The 23,915-nt window shown below is 43.5% G+C and overlaps 1 protein-coding gene across 1 annotated transcript in view; it reads right to left on the minus strand.

The window, feature by feature from the left end:
• Positions 1-23,915, minus strand: part of CPEB4 (cytoplasmic polyadenylation element binding protein 4) — a 193,873-nt gene that overhangs the window by 152,093 nt on the left and 17,865 nt on the right. The window contains exon 2 of the mRNA XM_050962650.1: positions 7,080-7,140. Within this exon, the coding sequence (XP_050818607.1) occupies positions 7,080-7,130 (51 nt within the window). The 5' untranslated portion in view covers positions 7,131-7,140. The remainder of the gene's footprint in view (positions 1-7,079; positions 7,141-23,915) is intronic.

Raw genomic sequence — 23,915 nt, forward strand, 5'->3', positions numbered from 1 at the left:
TCCAAAGGCAGAATGGGTGAAATGCTGGCCCCACTGACGTCAATGGGAATTCGGTTCTGGCCTGTGTTTGGGGAATGCTACCTACCTTATGGCTCAGAAAATTCAAAGAGAAAAGGGAATAAAAACCCCTTGCCATTCTGTCTAATGCATTCATAGTCAGGACTGAGTCACTGGCCCTGGCAAACAACACAGCCACCATTTCCTTCCATAAGCATTATCACTACCTTCTACCATAGGCTCAAACAGCAGGTGATATGGCATTCTCCAAATCCACTGTCAAGACTGGCCACTTTGAATCTTCTGAGAAAGGGTGGATGGGTGCAACTATCATCCTCCACACTCAACAAGCTGGCTTACATACCTACACAGGTCACCTCTACTGGAGTATGATGAGCTGGTTCATTTGTAAGAGTTCTGTCTACTGACTGAGGGCATGTCTACACTACAAAATTAAGTCAACCTACATACAGACGCCACAGTAATTATATTGCTTGTTTGTGTCTACACTTTGCTCCTTGTGTCGGTGATGCGTGTCCTCACCAGGAGCATTTGTGTCGCTTGTACTATCGGTGCAGGGCACTGTGGAATAGCTTTTGAAAGCCAGTAACAGTCGACGTAAGCACCACTGTGTCTACACTGACATTGTGTCAATCTAACTATGTTGACAATGACATTGCACCACTCATGGAAGGGGAGTTAAGTTGCCATCACGGGGCAGTTATGTTGGCAGAAGCAAAGTTTTAGTGTAGCCACTTAGATAGATAGGTCAACATAAGCTGCCTTGCATCAACCTAACTCTGTAGCGTAGACCAGGCCTAGGACATGTAAAATCCGCCAATTCTTTTTGGTCAATTGCCAAGGGATGCTATTCTTTGCAGGCAGAGGTCTCAGGTCTGAATCCCACTGTTTTTGCTTGATACCATATGTATGCAAAGAACGCGGGGGGGGGGGGGGGCGAGAGAGAATGTACGTGTGTGTGTGTGTGTGTGTGTAATCACAAGATACTATTACATCACCTCAGCAACAGTCCTGCTCGCCACTGGCCTATGAAGCTGCAGTGCCCAGCAGCTCCCATTTGACAGCACAAAGCCTCCTTGCCAAATCATCATCGCAGTCCTTGTGGCTTTGTTGTTTTTGATATTCTTTGAGATTTGAGATCCCGTGATGCCTGATTTGCTTTATTAGGGAAACCTGCTCAAAAGGATATGTGGGCAGGCTCAGCTAGATTTGTGAACTCCAACAGGAGGGGCAGACAGTAAAATTAATGAGGTTTGAGGCAAGTGATTGCACATGCAGACCAGCAGACATAAAGCATTATCAGACTGTCTAATTAACCCAGGCCACGTGCACAATTAATCATGTAACCACTGCTACTTGTACACACACATTAGCGTCTAACTGGAGACAAATTTGCAAGTGCAATTTTGGCTGCATTAAGAAGGAAGTCGTCTGTTTCAGACACAAGTTTGAATGTGTAAAAAAAAAAAAGTCTATGGTGCATTTCTGTGATAAGTGAAAAAGTTCTTCCCAGCGGTTAGTAGGAAGCAACATCATATAATGGACAATTTACAGGTCCCCCGGCCATTTGTTTAATCCCATCCTCTAGAGTGTAGGTCGTGAAAGTAAATATTTTAAAAGGGTTCTGTCCTCTCACCATTTTGAATGAAGTGCTGATTTTACACTAGCAACAGGTAGTGTGGACCAGAGGATATATCAAAGAAACAGGAAATCTGGGTTCAGATTCCAACTCTGCTATTGACTTATTGTGTGACATCAGGCAAAACATTCAGCCTCTGATTCTCTATCTCCCGCCCAATTTGAGCTCAGGTTCAAAAAAAGAATATGTTGTGCTGATGGAAATACAAGTTTTTTAATATTATGGCAGAAAAAAGAAAAGAAGCCAAGAAATTAGAGACGAAAAAGAACATGCCTCACAATGAGAAAGTGCGTTGGAGTGCTCATTATCTGCTGTCATTAGGCAACCCGTGGATGAAGGTCCAATCAGCTATGTTAGCAGACTATACCACCTTGGGGCCAGGATGTGTCAGCAGTACACTATTTGATTCTTCAGCTCAATGGGGCAGGAGGGTAGAATCCTGCCTATGAGTTGCACCCCATGGGTTGGCGGAGAAGAGAGTCCTCACTCCCTTTGCCCCAGTAGTGAACCTGTGCAACACAGGGCATGATTTTGCCCAGCGTTTAGAGAGTCCCAACCCCAAGGAGCATACACTCTACACTACATGGAACAGATACTGTTAACAGAGATATAAGGGAAGTTATAGGGATCAACAAGCTGGGTCAGTCTGCATTAACAGATCAAAGCTATTTGGATTTCCCTCTCATCGCTTTTGCACAAATTTAAAAAACTTGCAATGACTGAATTCTGCCATCAGTTACCAGCATGCAGCCCCACTGTTTTCAGTAGGAGCAGATCTGGATTTTTCATTGGTTTGTGAATGGAGGGCTGAATAAGTATGAATCTCAGCATACCCCTCCCCCTCTCACACCGTTGATCCTATCTCCTTCATAAATACAAACACTCTGGGAGACCAGCATCTCTGAGCAACCTTCCTGCGCCAGGGAGGCCAATGGGTTTCTGGAAAGGCTGACAGCGTCTGTGTTTTGTTTTCCTGCAGCTGGAATGTCTCCAAAGACATCTCAGGTGCTGGCAAGACCTTCCAGAACATCCATTAAGAGTTTTCTTTTCCTTCCTGCATTATTTAGCATACAGTCCGGACAATGCTGCAAGCTATTTCTCCATATCAGCCTTTCCCCTTACCGCTGTTTATATTATAACCCCTTAGAAATATATTTCTTTACCAGTGGTTGCCAGCAGGGTTTTTTGTCTGTCCGCTCCATTACACGTGTACACAAACTGGTTTATTATTGTAGGGTTGCTCATGAGCGCTTGGCCGCAGACATCAGTTCCTACCAGTAGGCTTGCTGCTTGGCTTCACACATGGATTTGCTGTAGAAAAGTTGTTTGTAGCAAGTGAGTGCTAGGCTGTGCATACGGCATTGTTATTGTAGGGATGCTTCTGACTATGAGGGCTCCACAAACAGTAACTCCTCACTTAACGTTGTAGTTATGTTCCTGAAAAATGCAACTTTAAGCAAAACGATGTTAAGCGAATCCAATTTCCCCATAAGAATTAATGTAAATGGGGAGAGGGCGGTTAGGTTTCAGGGAAATTTTTTTCACCAGACAAAAGACTATATTATATACACACACACACATATATATATATACACACACACACACACAGTATAAGTTTTAAACAAACAATTAAAAACTGTACACAGCAATGATGATTGTGAAGCTTGGTTGAGGTGGTGAAGTCAGAGGATGGAAGAGGGAGGGATATTTCCCAGGGAATGCCTTACTGCTAAATGATGAACTAGCACTGGGGCTGAGCCCTCAAGGGTTAACACGTTGTTAATGTAGCCTCACACTCTACAAGGCAGCACAAATGGCGGGAGGGGAGACAGCATGGCAGACAGAGACACACACCCTGTGTGTGAGAGAGATGCATATTGCCCCTTTAAGTACGATGACCCCACTCTAAGTACACTGCCTTTTTAAGTAGATCAGCAAGTTGAGACAGCAGCTGCTGCCAGCAAGCTCCCTCCATCCTGAGCCCTGTCGTGTCCCCCTCCCCACCTCAAGCTCTATGGAGATGAGGTAAGCAGGGGGCAGGAGCAGGGGGGAGGAGGACACCCTGACATTAGCCCCCTCTCCCCCTTCTCCCCCTCCCCCCCGCACAGCAAGCAGGAGGCTCCCTGGAGCAGCTCCAAGGCAGAGGGCAGGAGCAGCACATGGCAGTAGGGGGAGGGACAGCTGAACTGCCAGCAATTGATAGCCTGCTGGGTGGCTGCAACACAGGGAACTTAGGGGAGCAGGGAGCTGATGGGGGGTTGCTGATCCACCCTGGTTCCAAGCCCCCCACCACCTAGCTCCAACGGGCTGCTCTTTCTGCAAGCAGTGGACAAAGCAGGTGGCTGCCAAACAATGTTATCAGGGAGCATTGCGCAACTTTAAACTAGCATGTTCTCTAATTGATCAGCAACCTAACAACGAAACAACAACATTAACCGGGGCGACTTTAAGTGAGGAGTTATTGTATTGGCTTGTTGTTAAAGGGTTGCTTCTTGATGGGCTGTGCACATTGATTTGTTACTGCAAGGTTTCATCTGATTCCTTATGAGGACTGGGCTGCTGGAGATGATTATTCTTATTCTTATTATAAACAGCGCATTCCAGTATTTCTTCTGACAACCCATCAAAAAATAGCATGATCTTAGTAAGAAGGGTTAAGAAAGAAAACTAAAACACCACAGGACAAATTTTGGGCTGGGCAAGCTTAAAAATATTCCTTTAAAGATAAAACAGATATCCCCTCCTCCCCCCCCGCCTCAGACCTTCCACTGGAACACAAAAGACTTTTTGCATCAGGAAGGCTTCCCTTAAATCACAGCATTAACTTAAAGCTTCCCAACAATCCAGCACTGAAATTAGCTTCTTGTTCCAAATCTAACTGCTCTGTTTCTGCCCTGAGAGCACCTGATTGGAATGTGATTGCACTTCCGTGCCATGCATTCAAAACCAGTGCACTTGCCTGCTTGCTTCAGCAGTTTCTGGTAAAGTTCAGTGTAGTTCTCTGGCTTTGAAACATAATTGCCTGACTGCAGTAGTGACTCCAGTCTCCAAAGGCGCAAAAAGAAAAAATAAATAAAAAATAAAAAAAGTAAAGAGAAAGATGTGAGTGTGGGGTAGACAGCTGAGATTAGCACATTTCAGACACTGGATGCAATCTTTTTTGTGGGGGTACAAGGGGGAAAAGGCCTGTTTTTCAGCACTGCTAGTGAACTGGAAGGTTAAAACAAGAAAACAAACTAGAAATGAAAGATTACATAAGAAAATATACACACCCAGACACAAAGGAGTCAAGAGCTGGGGGAACCATTTAATCAGAGCCCTATTGGTTCCATAAGTTATTGTGCTTGAACTTCAAAACAAGAAACATTAATTTACAGTTAAAGGTTTGGGTCAAGCAGGTTCATATTTTTTAACTGCTCTCACTTCCACCTCCGTGTTGTTCCTCATTGCTTTAAAAACGTTATTGCTTTCTCTGTGGGCCAAATTCATCCCTGTGGTAACTTGGCCGAAGTCAGTGAATTTGATCCTATAAGCCTCCTCTGTACGGATGCCTCTTATAAACTGCAGGAAAAAATAGATTTCTGCCTGACCTGTCACATGTCTTTGTAGATCTTACTATCTGTGTGTTCAATCTTCCAGCCATAGTAACCCAATTTCCTGAAAATCAAATTGTATGCTACTCCCGTTTCAGACATTACTGCTGTCAACAGCAGCTAGTGCAGATAGTAGAGAACCAGCCCTCCTAATTCCAGAGGGATTAGTGTCCACAGTTTCAGACAGCAGCAGGATGTATGATGGTGGAGTGATTTAATATGCAGCTGGATTTTCACAAACTAGTTTGACTCTGCATGACTGAACAACCAGGATGAAAACTACGTGGCTCAGAAATTCAGTAAAACATCACTGGAAGTCAAAGCAGAGGCTTGTACCTGTTTATTCACACAGTATATTGAAATCATTTGTAGATTTGTGAACATAGTACAAACCTGTTTATTCAAACATCAGTTACCTGAAACAGGGTCGTGTCCTCTACAATCGGTCAGTGTCATTGAAAGTTCCTATAATTGTCCAAAACCTTGATCATTCAATGTGTCCTCTGGCATTTGGATCTCTGAATCTCTATTATCTATGTACAATGTGTGTGCAGCACAGCACTACAGGAAGAGACTGTTTCCCATACCCTAGGCCAGAGCCCTGGTGCTAATATAGTTAAATTGACTGGATAGTGGTATATGCTTGACCCCTTCATAACAAAGGGGTGTACAAAACAGTTTGTCAGAATCCCAGAACAGAGGGAATTAAATAGGCCCAGTAAGTATCTGGCTACATGTTGCATGTCTGAGAATGTGACGTGCACATCACCTGCCATTATTGTGAGTGAATATGACAAATGGAGACTAATGGTACAATACATACATAATATGTGTGTGTATATACACTGTAAATATATATATATATATATATATATATACACACACACACACACACGCGCGCGCGCACCTCTACCATGATACAACACTGTCCTCAGGAGCCAAAAAATCTTACTGCATTATAGGTGAAACTGTGTTATATCAAACTTGCTTTGATTCGCCAGAGTGCACAGCCCCCCTTCCCTTCCGGAGCGCTGCTTTACCGCATTATATCCGAATTTATGTTATATCGGGATAGAGGGGTGTGTGTGTGTGTGTGTGTGTGTGTGTGTGTGTGTGTGTGTGTGTGTGTGTGTGTGTGTGTGTGTGTGTGTGTGTGTGTGTGTGTGTGTGAGTGAGTGAGTGAGGATATACTGTCCCCTTAATGTGCGCACACACAACCCCCACCTTAGCATCAGTGGGTTTTATTCATAGGTATCAAGAGAAGAATAACCTCACTTAGTATAGACATACCAGATATAAATATACATATCAATTTTTGCTATATTGGCTTTGACTTTTTCTCTCTACCTGGGGAAAACCAAAGTCAGGAGAGTTGAATTTTTATGGTAGATGCTCTGGGTTTTTTTTCATACTACAAGTCCTTTCAAATAACTGCTCAGTGCCTTTGAGATTGTAATATTTCTCAGAGAGTTTGTGGGTAAGCATAACATATGAGTCATACTATGAGGGCTGATGGCAGAAGAGATTATATTTACACAGTATATAATGCTAATATATGTGCATGTCTGTGTAGTACTGTTTTACATTTATATAGCACATTTCATCCTGAAAAACCCCAGAGCCCTTCAAACACCTTGGAAATGCAGACATTTCTAGGTGGAGGACACAGAAATGTGCCCAACAGTGAAGGAAGTAGCTGAAATTTTGGCCAAGCTCACTAGTGAACAAATTCTACTCTTCCAAAAAAGTGTCAGAGAACATGATTTTTAGGAGCTCATTCACAAGACACACACCCCTGCCTAAAAAGATAAAGAGTTGCGTGACCTTACCTGGATTTTGGCCTTGCAGTCGTGGCAGTGAAATCGTGTTACTGAAGTCATCCCTCCAGACCTATCAGGAACAAATGAAATGGGCATTGCACAGAGAATCTAAGAAGAACTGAGGAAAATTCTTTACCCCAGCCTAGTATCTTGGTGTGGAGTGATACATAGCCACTCCACTCCCTCTTCTTCAATCCCTTGAGCACCCATTACTTGGGTGAGTTACATCTGCAAATCTATGTAGTGGTAAATCTATTAATCATCTACCCCTAACTTGCTACCAAAAACTTCCATATAGAGTCCTAGTCTGTTCGTCACCCCATGCCCCCAACTGCACTCACACATACATGATGTTCAACGGGCCCAGTTCAGTTCTGCTGCATTTATGGCCTTCAATTCCAGCAGAGGCATTTGTCCTCCGAGTTGTTGATTGTCAGGAGACTTAGCCCTGCATCATGTCATGTTCCAAAGGAGATCATCACAAGCCATAAGGACTAGTACTCTGGGAGCAAGGGACTGGGCATACTACATGAAAGCTTACATTCCGCAGTAACTGACGGGGCCATCACAGAAGGGCTGTTATAGACAGTACCAACCACAAGCAACTCAATCTCAACCCTGGCCCAGACAGAGCCAGATGGCATCTAGCACAGCTTTTGAAAACTGTCTCAGCAGGTTATGAACTGGATTTCAGGTAGGTACCAAGTCTGATATGACTGGGAGGTTTCCTCAATCTAAGCCAACCAGAGTGATTGTTTGATGCAGAGCCTCATGCACCACACCAGGAATCCAGAGGCGGCCTTGCCAGACCATTTTGCAAACTGGTTAGGGGGTTTGCTGTCTGTTCCATTAGCTCTTAATGAAACAGAAGAGCTATCCACTGACATCCCATTTTAGAGGGCAATGAGATAAACTCCATTAAAATGGCATCTAGGTTTCAGGGGACAAGTTAGAAAGACATTACGTAGCCTGGCAGTAAAGGAAACAGAGTCCCTAAAAATAAATCACACTAAAGCATATGCAGTCACTGCTAGGACACCTGAAGTTTGCACATATGGTCGCTCCACTGGGAAAGGCCTTTCTGCTGCAAGCGTGCAAATCAAAGAGCTTGCATCTCATTATCAAGGCTGGGGAGGCATCAGCCAGGGCTGGAATGAAATGGCTAAGATTCCCACGACACTGTAATGGGGTGACAGTTTGGCAGCTTCAGCAGCATGCAAGTCTGATTGACCTGTATCTTTCACAGATGTGGCAGTGCTAATGGCGTGGGTGTTTACTTTCCAAGATGAGCGTATCTTGGCCTGTGGCATGGAGTCAAAGGTCCCAGGATCAACTCTCCAGATTGTAGACGGTTTCTTTGGAATTCTTCCTGATACAACCACAATACTTTTTGGTTCGAGCAATGGCAATCTGGGGAGGAGGTGAGGAGGGTTCTGGAAGGAGGCACTTTCTCCAGATCATGCAACAAGGCCTAATTGTTACACAGTCCACACGACCTACATTATAGCTCCTCAGAGATTTTTTCATTCCCAGATGGTTGCTGTTGACCCTATCCTTTAGAAGCAATAAAAGAGGGTGTCTGGTTTGTATGATACTAGCCTAATGTTTCTTCCTCTCTCCTCCCTCACCACCATTCATCCCAAGGGGCCCCACTTCAGGTTCAGTAATATATGAACATGTGCAAAATCCCACCCTTCCTGAGGAAACCAGGCAGTAGAATATGCCTGATCTGCTCAAGAGAATCTCTCCTCAGTATTTAAATAGTGTGAGGTCAACAGTGTTTCCTTAGTATGGGCCAGATCCTGTCTCATTCATGCCAATGGAATAACTTCACTGAAATCAATGAAGTTGCTATACTATCTACCTACTTACCAATTTACATGGTGCCCATCACCTTGAAATTAGAATAGTTCCCAAGTATTTAAAAATAACGATGCTCTTGATTTACAGCAATAAACTACAACTGAGATCTGAACCTGGCCCAGTGTTTTTAGTTTATTCCATAGGAAATGAAAGGAGATTGGCACATCTATGGCTTTTAGGAGACACACATGCTCTGAACCTTCCTAACAGGGATTGTCGGAGTTTTGAAGGGATGCTAGTCAAAATGTAATGCAATGAATGCTTCTCGGGACTGATTAACGTATAGCTTGTGCCACACAAAAACACAAAACAGATGTATAACTCACTTGGCTGGATACTCCCTTTCAGATATACACCCTTAGCTTCTGATTGAACTCTTGGGGGATCTCTTTATCATTCTCTCTTCCCTCACCCTCTCTGTTATGCTGTGTATGGTTTTGTTTTCAAGTCTCTCTTCTTCAGTGCCTTCCACATACTGTCCCTACTCCAAAGTCCCTCCCCTAGCCCACTCCACCTCTGGATTTCAGGCAGCTTTGCTAGCTCTAATACTAAACATACAATTATTCTATTATCATTATTACAATATATTTGGCTAGCTCCAGACCAATACAGTGGAAAAACAACCCCAGTCCACCACTGTGTTGGGGGAACACTGGACTATTGCAGACTTTCGTCCTCCTTTTCTCTTCCTAATGTACAGTACTTTAGATCCATCTGACCATGAGCCAAAAGACTTCTTCCTGTAAGTCTTCTCTATGCTAATAGTATGTCTGGAACCCGCCCCCACACTATAGCATTGCTAACCACCCTCTTGCCTGACTTAAAACACAGCATTAAGCAGTGTCCCACTATATCTGCTTACTGGCCATTTTGCTCCAACCTTTGATAAAAACTGACTCTATTCTGCTCATACCTTAGTCTCAAGCTTGCTTCAGACCCAGTTTCCAGCTCAGTCTATGATGGCAAGACACAGACAAAACCAAAAAGTAGGCAAGACTAGAAATTCACACTTTCAGAAGACCTTGCTCTAGTGAGTATTTGTTTAGTGCTGAATTTGATGGACGCTACAAGGAGCAATATGACTACTACAGAAAGTAGCATGTGTACATCCAAAGAGGAAGATGTTAGGGAAAAAAAATCCTTAATAGGAGTCCTGCTATTAACCAGCTATTATAGAAAATTTCACAAGTATACTTTAAAATGAGGACTGGGTTCCCCAGCTCTACAATACAACTTAATGCAGCCTTCTGGCCCATCCCATAAAGTGCTCAGCACCCTCAACTCCCACAGACTTTAATGGGAGTCAAGAGCACAGTGTGCCTTGCAGGCCTGGACCCTTCATTTCTAGAGCATCTTTCAAACACATGGTGTCCTGAGCGCTTTACAGGTCAAGCCCGTAAAAGGTGTCGAAATGAGAGAAAACAGTGATGCAAAGTCAGGATACGGAATAAATGAAAGCTTCCAACTCTCGGGCTAATAAAGGAGAGAGAGAAAATAAGAGGCAGAGGCAAGGGAGAAAGGAGATGCTTTGAAATGAGATTTCAGAAGACCCAGAGAGTTGATGAGGCGGAGAGATACAGGGATGGAATGTTTTGTAAAATGGATTAAGCTAGAGGAGCATAAAGCATTAGAAGCAAAGACTGAGGGCAGAGGGAGGGCACTCAAGGACACTGCAGCAGAACTTTCAGGCAGTATAAGCCTGCATTGAACTTTCTGTTCCTGGCAGCCTTTTTTTGGATGCTATTCTGGGGGTTTCCACTTCTTTGGAGCTCGTCTGCTGGGACAAGGTCACAAGTGGCAACTCTGCAAATGCCTGTGTGGCAATGTGATATGGCGCAGCTTCCTTAAATAGCACTGATGCAGTTGGACACAATATTATTTGGCGAATACTGGGGCCCTTCACATCCCACAAGTTGGGCTACCAAGTGGCAACTCAGATTGTCTGAAATTCAGCAGCTTCCCTTTGCAAGGGATCAGGCCAACAGTTCAATTGGTTCCAATCCAGGCATTGTTCAGTGATCTGCCCCACTCTCAAAACTCCCCTGAACTGGGCTTTGAGTCTAGGGTGCGAACAAACCTCAAATCAAATCTCAGGCAACACTGACCCAGACCCATACAATGATTATGGGTTCACTGGAAAGGCTAAAGAATATTATGGAACTTTTCCACAATACAGTGTGTCTCATCAATGTGCACTGGGGGTGTGTGTGTGCAGTGTGCCTGTGCAGTGTGTATGAGCATAGTGCACATGAGCAGTGTTTGTATGCAGCATGTGTACATGCAGTATGTCCATGTGGAGTGTGCATAAGCAGTATATAAAAGCAGCGTGTGTTTTCTTCCCGGGGCTTGGGATCAAGAGGGTGGAGGAGAAAGGAGGCAGAGAAGGTGCAGAAGGGTTATGGCTGAGGCAGACCTGTGCCCACAGGGGCCGCTGAATCAGAGGTACAATGCAGGACAATCCTCAGGGTTGCTCTAGTCTTATGCTGCATCAGGTCCTGCAGCCCCTGAACAGGGGAAATGCAAGCTACCTGCCTTCCATTGGCCCCAGTGAGAGCAAGGTAGGCATCAAACCCTGCCATTTGTATTTGTTAGTGTATTTATATACATGTTGCACAGATATAAATGACAACATAAAGTGCCAGGCAGAAAAGAATCAGACATGAACTGAATATGTTACGTTTCCTGTAGCAGTAAAGGCGGAACACTTGTTTGATAACCACGTGGTGGCGTTTTAAAGTCTCTACCTTTCACCAAGTGTTCAGAGATGCCCTGTGAGAGGTGGGCTGGGCGAAATCCAGACTCCGTTTTTTTGCTGAACCCTTGTACTGCGGGTGAGGGATGTGTCCCACGCTGGAGTTCCTGTTGCTTTGACTCTTGGAGGTGCTGCACACATGGTTTTTGTCTCTCCAGAAAAGATCTAAAAGCTAAGTAAGGCCCAGGTTGTTAAAATTACTTAGGCACCTAACTCCCATTGAAATCAATGGAAGTTAGGTGCCTAAATACCTTTAAGAATCTGGGCCATAAAGCTGTTTTTTGGAAAAGGATAAGCAATTCCTCTGAAGCAATCTGTTGTGGTCTGAGGGCTGGAGAAAAAGGAAGGTAGATTGCTGCACAGATTTCTGGCAGCAACCTTACTACATGATACCTAGGACAGACTACACACAGACTCCAGGATACAAAAAGTACGAGGTGGGTTTATACCAAAGATGTCATCATGTCTGAGGGATGGGATAGAGAGGGCTACTTCCTCCAACAAGAACAGCCATAAAGACAATCGGACAGATTCCACCCTCCCCTCCTTCCACTCTGGTCCACCAAAAGAGTTGGAAAGTCAACCTATTCAGCTACCCAGGAGATTCCCCTACACAGACAGCATTCACAGGTGCCAAAGAGCTGGCTTAGCATACGTCACAGCCAGATAGGGGTGTGACCAGAGAAAAGAGGGCATGGCCAAAGCACTTATGCGCCCTGGTTATTCCCAAATGCTCGAAAGGCTGTAGTGTAAATTAAACCTTGGATAACCAGGTGTAAATTAATTTGGGCTTTGTGTTATTCTCACTCAGGCTGGGGACAAGAGCTGCCATAGGAATGGCGATACTGGGTCAGACCAATGGTCTATTTAGCCCAGTACCCTGTCTTCTGACATTTGCCGTTGGTTCTTAACATTCTGTTGGCTTTTTTTGTCTGCTGCTGAGCAAATGTTAGCAGAGAATTATCCACAGTGACTTGAACATTTCTTTCTTGAGTGGTAACACCTAATTTAGACCCCTTCATTTTGTACGTATAGTTGGGATTATATTTTTCAATGTGCATTACTTTGTATTTAGCAATGCTGAATTTCATCTGCCATTTTGTTGCCCAGTCACCCAGTTTTTGAGATCCCTCTGTAACTTTTCAGTGTCCGCTTTGGACTTAACTATCTTGAGTATTTCGATATCATCTGCAAACTTTGCCACCTCACTGTTTACCTCTTTTTCCAAATCATTTATGAATATGTTGAATACCTCTGGTCTCACGAGGGACCCCACTAATTACCCCTCTCCACTGTGAAAACTGACCATTTCTTCAGACCCTTTGTTTCCTATCATTTTACCAGTTACTGACCCATGAGAGGACCTTCCTGCTCATCCCATGACTGACTACTTTGCTTAGAAGCCTTTGGTGAGGGATCTTCTCAAAGGATTTCTGAAAGTCCAGGTATACTATAATCACTGGATCACCATTGTCCATGTTTGTTGATCCCCTCAATACCTAATAGATTGGTAAAGCATGATTTCCCTTTACAAAAGCCATGTTGACTCTTCCTCAATATCATGTTCATCTGTGTGTCTGATAATTCTGTACTTTACAATAGTTTCAACCAATTTGCCTGGTGCTAAAGTTAGGCACACTGGCTTGTAATTGCCAGGATCACCTCTGGAGCCTTTTTAAAAAATCAGCGCTACATTAGCTATCCACCAGTCATCTGGTACAGAAGCTGATTTAAGCAACAGGTTACATACCACAGTTAGTAGTTCTGCAGTTTCATATCTGAGTTCCTTCAGCACTCTTGGCTGAATACCATCTGATCCTGGTGACTTATTACTGTTCAGTTTATCAGTTTGTTCCAAAACCTCATTCATGGACACCTCAGTCTGGGACAGTTCCTCAGATCTGCCATCTGAAAAGAATGGCTCCGTGTGGGAATCTCCCTCACATCCACTGAGGCGAAGACTGATGCAAAGAATTCAGTTAGCTTCTCTGCAACGATCTTAGCTTCCTTAAGTAGTCCAATAGCACTTTGATTGCCCAGTGGCCCCACTGACTGTTTGGTAGGCTTCCAGCATCTGATGTACTTTAAAAAAATTGCTGTTGGTATTTGTCTTTTGGTAGTTGCTCTTCAAATTCTTTTTTGGCCTACACTTTTATTAATGACTTGATAGAGTTTATGTTCCTTTCTATTTTCCTCAGTAGAATTTAACTTCCAATTTTTAAAAGATGCCTTTTTGCCTCTGACTGCTTCTTTTTCTCTGTTGTTTATCCATGGAGGAATTTTTTTTTGGTCCTTTTATTGTTTTTTTTTTTATTTGGGGTACATGTATAGTTTGAGCTTCTATTACAGTGTTTTTTAAAAAGTTTCCAAGTACCCTGCAGGCATTTCACTCTTGTCACTGTTTCTTTTAATTTCTGTTTAACTAGCCTCCTCATTTTTGTGAAATTCCGCTTTTTGAAGTTAAATGCTACTGTGGTGGGTTTCTTTGATATTTCCCCCCCTACAAGGATGTTAAATTTAATTACTTTATGGTTGCTGTTACTGACTGGTTCACCTTTTGGACCAGGTTCTGTGCTCCACTTAGGACTACACTAAGAATTGCCACTCCCCTTGTGTGTTCCATGACTAGCTGCTCCAAGAAGCAGACATTAACGGTTTAGAATTTTTATCTCTGCATCCCATCTGAGGTGATATGTGCTCAGTCAATATAGGGATAGTTGAAATCCCCTATTATTATTGAGTTTTCCATTTTTGTAGCCTCTCTAATTTCCCTGGGCACTTCACAGTCACCATCACCATCCTGGTCACTAGTATATTCCTACAAATACTCTTATTATTCAATCATGGAATTTCTATCCATAGAGATTCTACAGTACTATTTGATTCATTTAATATTTTACTATATGACTCTATGCTTTCACATATAGTGCCTGTCCCCCACCAGCACAACGTACTCTGCCACTTTTTTTCATTTGACTGTGTCTCTTCAGTTCCTACCTGTACTTTATGAACGCCTATCCTCTCCTCTTTACTAGGATACAGAGCAGGGATCAGCAACCTTTGGCATGCGGCTCCCCAGGGTAAGCACCCTGGCAGGCCAGGCCAGTTTGTTTACCTGCTGCATCCGCAGGTTTGGCTGATCGCGGCTCCTACTGGCCGCGGTTCACCGCTCCAGGCCAATGGGGGTGGCGGGAAGCGACAGCTAGTACATCCCTCAGCCTGTGCCACTTCCCAGCCAGTGGGAAACAGCAAACCGTGGCCAGCAGGAGCCACGATCGGGCGAACCTGCGGATGCGGCAGGTAAACAAACTGGCCAGGACTGCCAGGGTGCTTACCCTGGCAGGCTGCATGCCAAAGGTTACTGAACCCTGATATAGAGTATCCCCTTTAATAAATCCTCCCATAAGGGATCTGTCTGTCCAAACCATGTGCTTCGCTGCATCTGTCAGCCTTTCCCCAGCCCTTAGTTTAAAAACTCCTCTACAACCTTTTTAATTGTAAATGCCTGCAATCTGGTTCCATTTTGGTTCTAGTCTGCAGCCAGCCCGAGAACCTAAGATCTGTTAGGTGGTGTTCAAATGCCTTTGTTCTCCCTTGCAATCCACGTCTCACTGAACACAATTCAGATTCAGCTCAGAATCTGGGCAAGCACGCTTCCTCCTAAGCATATTGCATGCAGTTCTCCATCAAACTTCACCTTCTTGCATGGCTGAACCTATTTTGCTGAAATGATAAATCCATCTTTTGGAAAAGACTAAGCAAAAACATTTCAGACTAAAAAGAGGATTTTGAGAAAGACGTGATCAGATAAAAGCAGAGGTAATAAAGGAAACCTTTGCTGAACCTAATTATAGCATCTGTTAGCCATGAACATGGCAATTATTACACAGCAAGTATTTACTTTACTGTAATAGTATATCTAATGTCCGTGGTTTCTGCATCACACAGACAAATACAGAATAAAGAAACATTTTCACCATGCAAGGAAGCAGAATAATGTTGAGTCTTACAGCTATATCATATCCATGCATTTGATTCCCTGCTTCTAGGTCTCAGTCAGTTCTCCAACTTACCACATGCCCAGTCCTGCATTCCCTGTGCACCTAATTCTTCTATTAACTTCAGTGCACAAAGAATGTATTACTGGGCCTCAGAACTCACAAAGCTCAAGCCAGCTTCCTTGAGCAATAGCTCTTTAGTAACTCCCTGGAATCCTGAAACTGAAATCTGCTTCCTTTCTGAAACAGATAGGCTGGCTCATGAGCACTAAGCTCGACACACAGTTTTATGATTGTGGGGCTGCTCATGAACATTAAGGTGTGCGCACTGGTTCATTTTGTAGGGTTGTTCGAGTACTGGGCGACTGCCACTGATTTTTTTTTTTTTAAAGGCATTGAAGCATTTATTAAAAATACACACATATAAAGAAATACCTGGACTTTGCAAACAGATAAAGGGGCAAATAATCAAATTAAATCCCAAACAATCTCGGTACTGTCTCTTTAATTCATCCTGAGCCTTCTGACATAGACTATTTAATTTTAAAAAATCTAGGAGCTGGTGGTCAGAAACGTGATGAGATGAATATTCACATCAGGGTGTTGTTTTTTACATGACACAGCTACCATTAAAGTGCCAAGTTCCAGAGTGCAAAGGCAAACAGAAAACCTTTGAGAAACTCAAATTCCTAAGCAGGCCACTTGTTAATGGCCACCTTACAGATCTCTAAAACGTGCCAAGAGCTAGTATCCAGCTGCCTTCTCTATTCTCAAGCTTCTTCTACAGAAGGGAATTTGGGGGACATTTTCCCATGGTTAATAACAGACTTGCAGCTAAACCAGTGTCAGCAACCTTGGGAAGATGTGGGTATGAACGTGCCTGTACATGAATGTGGATTCACTTTGAATGTATGTTAGTGAGCATTTGTATGGAGTAGCGTTGTGCCAGCATACAAGAGCATATGTGTGCAACTGAATATTTCTGTATGAGGTGAGTGCATGTGGATGCATGTACACTTGTGCAAGAACACTTGCAGTGGAATGTGCCAGAGGATGTAAGAGTGACCCTGTGTGACTGCATGCATGTGAGGACAAGTGTTTGGGTGCACAAGAAATTATGTGGGTGTGATGGTGCCTACGGCAGGGTGGAAGTTCAGACCACAGACCCATCACTGGGCTGGGGCAAGCAAGGAAAAAGGTAGCTGCTACCGAAGTAATACTGTAAAGGCTTCTTTCAAACAAAATTTATCTTCCAGGGCTACTGGAGTTTAGTCTGGTGTGAACAACTCACTCCTCTGAGTCCCATCACAGCCAATACAGCTGATATTTATATTGAAAAGATCCTTTTATTGACTCTGTCCTCTCAAATAATTGATAAGCTCTTATTGCCTTCTGACCCTGACAGTCCTTATCCCAGCTGTTCCTAGTGTTTGGTCCCTCCCCAGCCCATCTGACAACTCACTGCACTAAAACAGGTGGTGTTTGTGGGGGAAACAGGGGCAGGGGCTTGATTTCTGCAGCAAGACCGCAGATCTGCTGGCAACTATGGGAAGGGGAATGATGCTGAACAAATATCACCCATGCATGTTATTATTTACCTCTTCATGTGTCTCACTGTCTTCCCTTGCTATTTCTTCTCCTCCCCTTTCCCTCACTCCTTCATCACTGCGTTTTCTTTTCTTAAGGCCTAATCCAGCACCTCCTGAAGTTAATAGGGATCTTCCATCGATTGCCATAGACTTTGGATCCTTTCTTCTTCACCTCACTCCCACTCCCTCTCCCTCCCCCCAAACCATAAGAATATAAAATACAAATGGTCTCCATTCAGCTAGAGAGTATGAGTGAGGAGTCATTAAAGCAAGGAGCTGAATGAAAGGTATATGCCACCCCCTGGGAAGGTCCTGAAGCAGCTGTTAACTCTGTCCTCCTCCTCCATGTTCATCTGTCAAGTCAGAGGGGGAAATGTGATTTATTTTAAGGATTAAATGTTGTATTATAGTCTTTGTAAAGCACCCAGAACTTGGCAGACATGTTCTATACCGGCAATGCATACATCAGTATATGAGTCATTCCTGAGGCTTGATGGTTTACTCCCCATCCCTTTAGTTTCTTTTGGGATTTTCTAGAACCCAAATGCTTCCTACTCAGGGATGAATAGGTGCTGGTGGAGAGTTATGCACTCGATGTCTCAGGATACAGTGGACCTGATTTACACCAGAATGAGTGGCCCTAATTTACACTGCTTCTAAGTGAGATCAGAATCAGATCCAATATCTCACTGGAGGTTTGATTGTTTTGGGAAATTCAGTCCCTGCATGTCCAAACAAATGAAACATGGTTTAGCAGCACCTGGATACCTCAGTGACGGGTACATAACAAATACAGACAGTTCCATTAATAACACTGGGCTCCATCACACCACCGTGCAGCAGGGTAAATTCTTCCCACAGAGGTGGAGTTCTCCTCCATCCCCCACAAAAGAACAAAGGGTTTATCCCCCAAACTATGCAAATCTCCCCAGATCGGCGCAGATTTAGGTGGTGTTGCTGGAGGCCCTTTGACATTCATAGAGATCCTGTACCTCCGCACTGGCTCCTCGCCCCCAGCAGCTCTGCTCTGGCTTCCTGGACTCATCAGCCAACAGTTGCCCCAGTCCAACCCCTTTTAAAGGAAGGTCCCAATGCAGAGGGTGTTCCAAAAGACAGTATGGACTTTCTTTAGCATTTTCCATGTGGCTGGTGGGGACCACACTATTAATCCTCTACGTGTCCCCAACCTGTCCCTGCCACTCCAGATCTGAGTGCTCATCTTAAGCCTCTCAGTTACTGCTGGCATTTGCTCACATGTTTCTATTTGGCGGGAAGCTGCGTGCACAGCTCAGAGCTGGCCCTGTGCTAACTATTGCAGGAAGCTGCAGAAGAAACAGAGAAAGTTGATTGCAAAATTTTGGGGATTATTTTTTTCCTCCTACATTAACTAATTAACTTTCTTCCTCATTAACATCTCTTCAAGTGTATCAGCTTCCCAGCTCCGATGGCAGAGTCGATACTATAGCCTGGCAATACAATCAAATGAGTTCGAATTCAACCTGGCAGCCCAACAGGGTGGAAGATTGGATTACTCGTGTGTCAGCAAGAGGGCATCGCTCTCTTGAGCAACTAAACTGAACTGGGGTTGGGAGAGTGGGACAGGAATAAGAAAATTAGCATAATAAGCATCTTCCTAGGAGCTACAAGGGAAATTCACAATGTTACAGCAAAAGACACTAGAGCAATCTTTATGTAGCTGTTTAAAGTTAGGAGATCCCCAAACTTGACCTACCCTCTTTCTTGTTTTAGTTAAAAACAAAAACAAAAACAGGCAGAGGTAGGGACAGAAAAGAAATTAGTTCCAGCAGTTAGTCCAGCATTCAGGAGCAATCCTAGAGTACCAAAACAGCGCATGCCTCCCAGCACTCATAAGAACCAGTACATGTAGCCCACAATAACAAACTTCCAATGATGAACTTTGAGGCAATCCTGATTTTATTCAAACTAATTTGCCTACCATCTGTTCTATTAACTTCTTATTTGTGAATGACTACTATTGCCTCTATTTATTGGTGGTTTTATACATGTCCACTACTCTTCCCAGCCACCAAACACTTGATACTGTATCTGTTAATCTTAATCCACCACATTCCAGAGGGAAAGCTCAGTGGTTTGAGCATTAGCCTGCTAAACCCAGGGTTGTGAGTTCAATCCTCGTGGGGGCCATTTAGGGATCTGGGGCAAAAATCTGTCAGAGATGGTACTTGGTCCTGCTGTGAAGAAGGCAAGGGACTGGACTCAATGACCTTTCAAGGTCTCTTCCAGCTCTATGAGATTGGTATATCTCCATATAATAATATGGAGGAAGATGCACTGCTCAGCACAGATGAATACTTAGAAGCTCTGAGAAAATAAAAATACATTACACTTTTATCCTCGGTGCTATAGCTACAATAAGCAAGCAAAGAAACTGACACTCTCCCAGGGCTCTAGATTGCCTGAAGGAATTTTTTTTACGGAACTGGCTAAAAGCATCTCAAACACCAACTACACTGTTTTTGGTTACTTTGCATTGGTTAAATGATGAGCTGTGAGCATTGCATAAAGCTCAGAAGAAGGAGGAGGAAATATTTTTCACTCCAAGGATTTCATGATCAAACCCAATTTTTTTAGATCGCAAATATAAAATCAATAAGAGCCATTTACAAATCTGACACTCCTTTTAGAATCCTGCTGAGGAAAGTCTAATCCCATCTCTTTATACAAGAATGTGTCTCTTCCTTAACTTCTGGGGCCTGTCTCTCTCTACATGATAGGAGTAACTCAGGTTGCAATAAATAGCAGTTAGTTGCATCTAGTGGCAGGATGATCGATCCGCTGTATAGTTTCTAAAGCTACACCAAAGGAATTAAAATTCTGTCTCACAAATTCTAAGTGATCCCTTTCATTTACTTTTCTGGCCATTCAATAACACAAATTTCATTTTTCATGCTATATCCATAAAATGGCTATTTTTCTCACCAAAATATGTGACATGGGAAATTTCCCATGCTCCTGAGGAAACACATCTGATTATCATCCACAAGGAATTTTTAGTTTCATAATCTCAAATTTCAAAACAAATTTGCTTCTTTTGCTCAAAACCAGGATGTTTTCCAAGCAAAAGACATTTTCACTCAAAATGAGCCTATTTTTTCAATAAAAATATAAGGAAAATATAGCTGTATTTAAAAAAAATTGGACTATTTTGGAACATTCCAAATCAAACCTTTGGTTTTCAAACTTTTCAAATTTCAGATGGAATTTTTCACATATCTCCAAGTTGAAATTCTGAGACAAGGAAACATGTGATGTTAATAACCTCTTGCTTCAAAGCCTTCCTTGTCCCCCTGTGGTGAGTATTTGCAGGTGTTTGTTTTCTTTCTAGGCCCTGCATATTGTTGAAACTGGTATTCTAGTGCCATTGCCCCCATCAGTCTGGAAAAGGATTTTGTTTTCTCAGACCTGTGTTGTTATAACTGTGTTACAAAAAGAACAAGGGGAGCTAAGCATCCTCTGATTTTGGGTACCTAGATTTCTGAGGGCCCAACCTGAGACACCTTGGGCCCAATCTTCAGAAATGCTGAGCACCAATAGATTCCATTGACTTCAGCTGATGCTGTGGGGACTCAACAACTCAGAATTTAGACCCAAAGCATCTGAAGTTGAGCAAGTCACCCAAAAGTCAGAGGCCACTCTGGAAAGTTTGGCTTTTGTCACTTGCTAAGGGTTCATAGCGAGACAGTAGCAGAGCCAGAAATAGTTCCTACGACTCCTTACTCACAGTTCAGTGCTCTATCTACTGCATCATAGCACAGACAGGGCCCCATTCTCCAAACCCAATATCCAGAGTCTGACAAAACTGAAAGAAGTTGACAAATCTCTATGTCAGGCAATGTTTTCATGCAGTAGGGCCAATCTTTGACCAAACAGCAGCCCCTAGACCAGCTAGAATTTTAGGCTCTTCTAATTCTAATGCATCTAACGAAGTGGGTATTCACCCACAAAAGCTTATGCTCCAATACTTCTATTAGTCTATAAGGTGCCACAGAACTCTTTGTTGCTTTTTACAGATCCAGACTAACACAGCCACCCCTCTGATGATAATTCTAACGGTGCCCCCTAGCTTGATTCCTTGAACAGCAGCTCTACCACACATCTCTTCTCTCATTTCTCCCCCCATTCAGGTTTTTGCATTTGCTCAAAGCTCCAAAGGCTGCAGAGCCAGGAGAACCATGGCTTTTAAGCAGTGGTTCCATACTAAATTAGTACTGCTGCTGCCGTTGCAGTATGGAGCATTGCTTCATCTATGTGGTTGCAACACCACTGAAATCTGACCCAGCTGCCCCTCTGTGCAGTGAGTGTTGCAACCTGGCACATGGGGAATCTGTTCCTGAATGGTGGAGCACAGGGGAATCTGCCAAGAACTCAACTCCTGGCAGCATCTACTCGTGTACCATGTGAGTAAAAGAGAGGTGAGACTCCTCAGCTGAGGGAGATCTGGGGTCCCGGTGGGGGTAGGGGATGAGCGGAGAGCAGAATGGAATCTCTGCTGCAGAGTGGGGCAGGGACGAGAATTTGCCCACCCCCCAAGAAATCTTCCCCATTTCAATCCCTCTCCACAGTCAAGAAGGAAACCAAACTAAACCAACCCTTGCACACCATACATTGATCAAGCTTCATAAAATACAAAGCAAGAATAACTTTCCATTTATAAATGAAACAGCCATGTGTAAAAGGAAGCTCTGCCACATAATAGGAGAGGGTAGCGCACAGGTTTTAAACGAAAGACATAAGAAAGCCTGATTCATGAACAAATGTGAGCTTCTTTTCCTTGAGAACACGCAGCATCTTCTCAAAACTGATCCTCCTGTTTCAGTGTTTCACATGTAAATAATTTACCATGCTAACATGTCAAGAACAGCAGGTCTGCAGGGAAGGGAGGACAGCCAGGGTCTGTAGATAAGGGACAATTGAAAATTATATGGGGCAATGTAAATCCATGTTATTAGCTTCCACACACATACTTGCACATTTATATATCAATATTTGTGAAAAGGAGATTAAAGTCCTGCTCTAAAACCAACACATGAAGGAAGAGAGACAGCTCCCCTCCATGCTATCTTCAGCATGTCTTCTAGAGTTCAAGGGGCTGCTACACAGAATGCCCCTTTTGGACAGAAATTAAGCTTTTCCAGTTAGATGTACGGTGCCTAGATGTTGTGAAGATGGGTGCACGAGGGAGAGAGAGGGGCAGTGGAAATTATTTTCAAATACTGCTTTTCATTCTCCCACCCTCTGCTCCCCCACTTCTGTCTGTGGCAGAGAAAGCCCAGCCTTTTTCCTCTCATTAGCAGGTAAGTGAACAGCTGGTTTTTTTCTCTGACATTAGAGTATCTCCCCTCAGCAGTTGTAAAGGAGCACAGAGTCGCTACATGCTGAGCATGTGATACTTTCCTGCACTTCAGTGACTATAACTATGGGGTCTGCTTCCCCATCTAGTGTGTGTGGAGGGGGGAGTGGGAGCAGAGCAGAATCAAAGGTCTTTCCATCCCAGTTCCATTCAGTTCCAGGGCAAGACGTTCTGAGAATGGAGTTCTTGAGAAAGGGGTGGACTCACTGGAGTGGGGGGGGAGGGGTGTCTCCCAGTAACAGTGATGATATATTTTCCTGACATTGATGTTGAAATCAAAGGATCAGAAATAAGCAGCCGCCTACTTGAGACAAACATGCCCTTTCCAATATATACTTCTCTATAGACAGATGGTGAGATTTAAAACTATATTTACTTCCCACAGTCGTTAAATTTACTGCATGGCTTTTGAGGCATTTCCCATTCTATGTACAGAAGGGCTTCAGATTCTGTGGTATTATATCAGAGCATGATAAAACTTTAATGCTGCCCGCTCTGTCAGACATGTAAGTGTTGTCCGGTAGTTTGAAGAGGACTCAGTTATCCTGGTTGTTATTCCTGACTCTACCAGACTCACTGAGGGCTAATCTACACTTGAAGCACTACATCAATGCAGCTGCGCCACTGTAGTGTAGCTGGTGAAGACACTCTATGCCAACAGGAGAGAGCTCTCTCACTGCCATTATAAAACCACCTCTGTGAGCAGCGGTAGCAATGTCAGTGGGAGAAGCTCTGCCACCAACATAGCCCTGTCCACACTCGTGCTTAGGTCGGTGTAACTTATATCGCTCAGGGAGCGGCTTATTCACATCCCTAAGTGCCACAACTTACCCTGATGTAAGTGGTAGTGTGTACAAGCCCTGAGTGACCGTGGGCAACTAATTTCACCTCTCAGTGCCTCTACTTACCTGAATATTAAGAGAAGATAGTGATACTTACTGAACTCACAGGCTTCATTAGTGAACACTGTAAATGTTTATAAAGCACTTTGAGATCCTTAAATGAAAGGCAATGGATTACAGAGATACATTATAGAGTGTCAGGTAACTATTACAGAAAAGGACACAATAATACCAGGGTACAAAATATACTGAAAGGACAGAGCAGATTGTGCTGGTGGGGGAGTGGTACTATATGTGAAAGAAAGTGTAGAATCAAATGAAGTAAAAATCTTAAATGAACTAAACTGTACCATAGAATCTCTATGGATAGTAATTCCATGCTCTAATAATAAGAATCTAGCAGTAGGGA

Source organism: Gopherus flavomarginatus, chromosome 7 (assembly GCF_025201925.1).
Source record: "Gopherus flavomarginatus isolate rGopFla2 chromosome 7, rGopFla2.mat.asm, whole genome shotgun sequence".
Lineage (NCBI taxonomy): Eukaryota > Metazoa > Chordata > Testudines > Testudinidae > Gopherus > Gopherus flavomarginatus.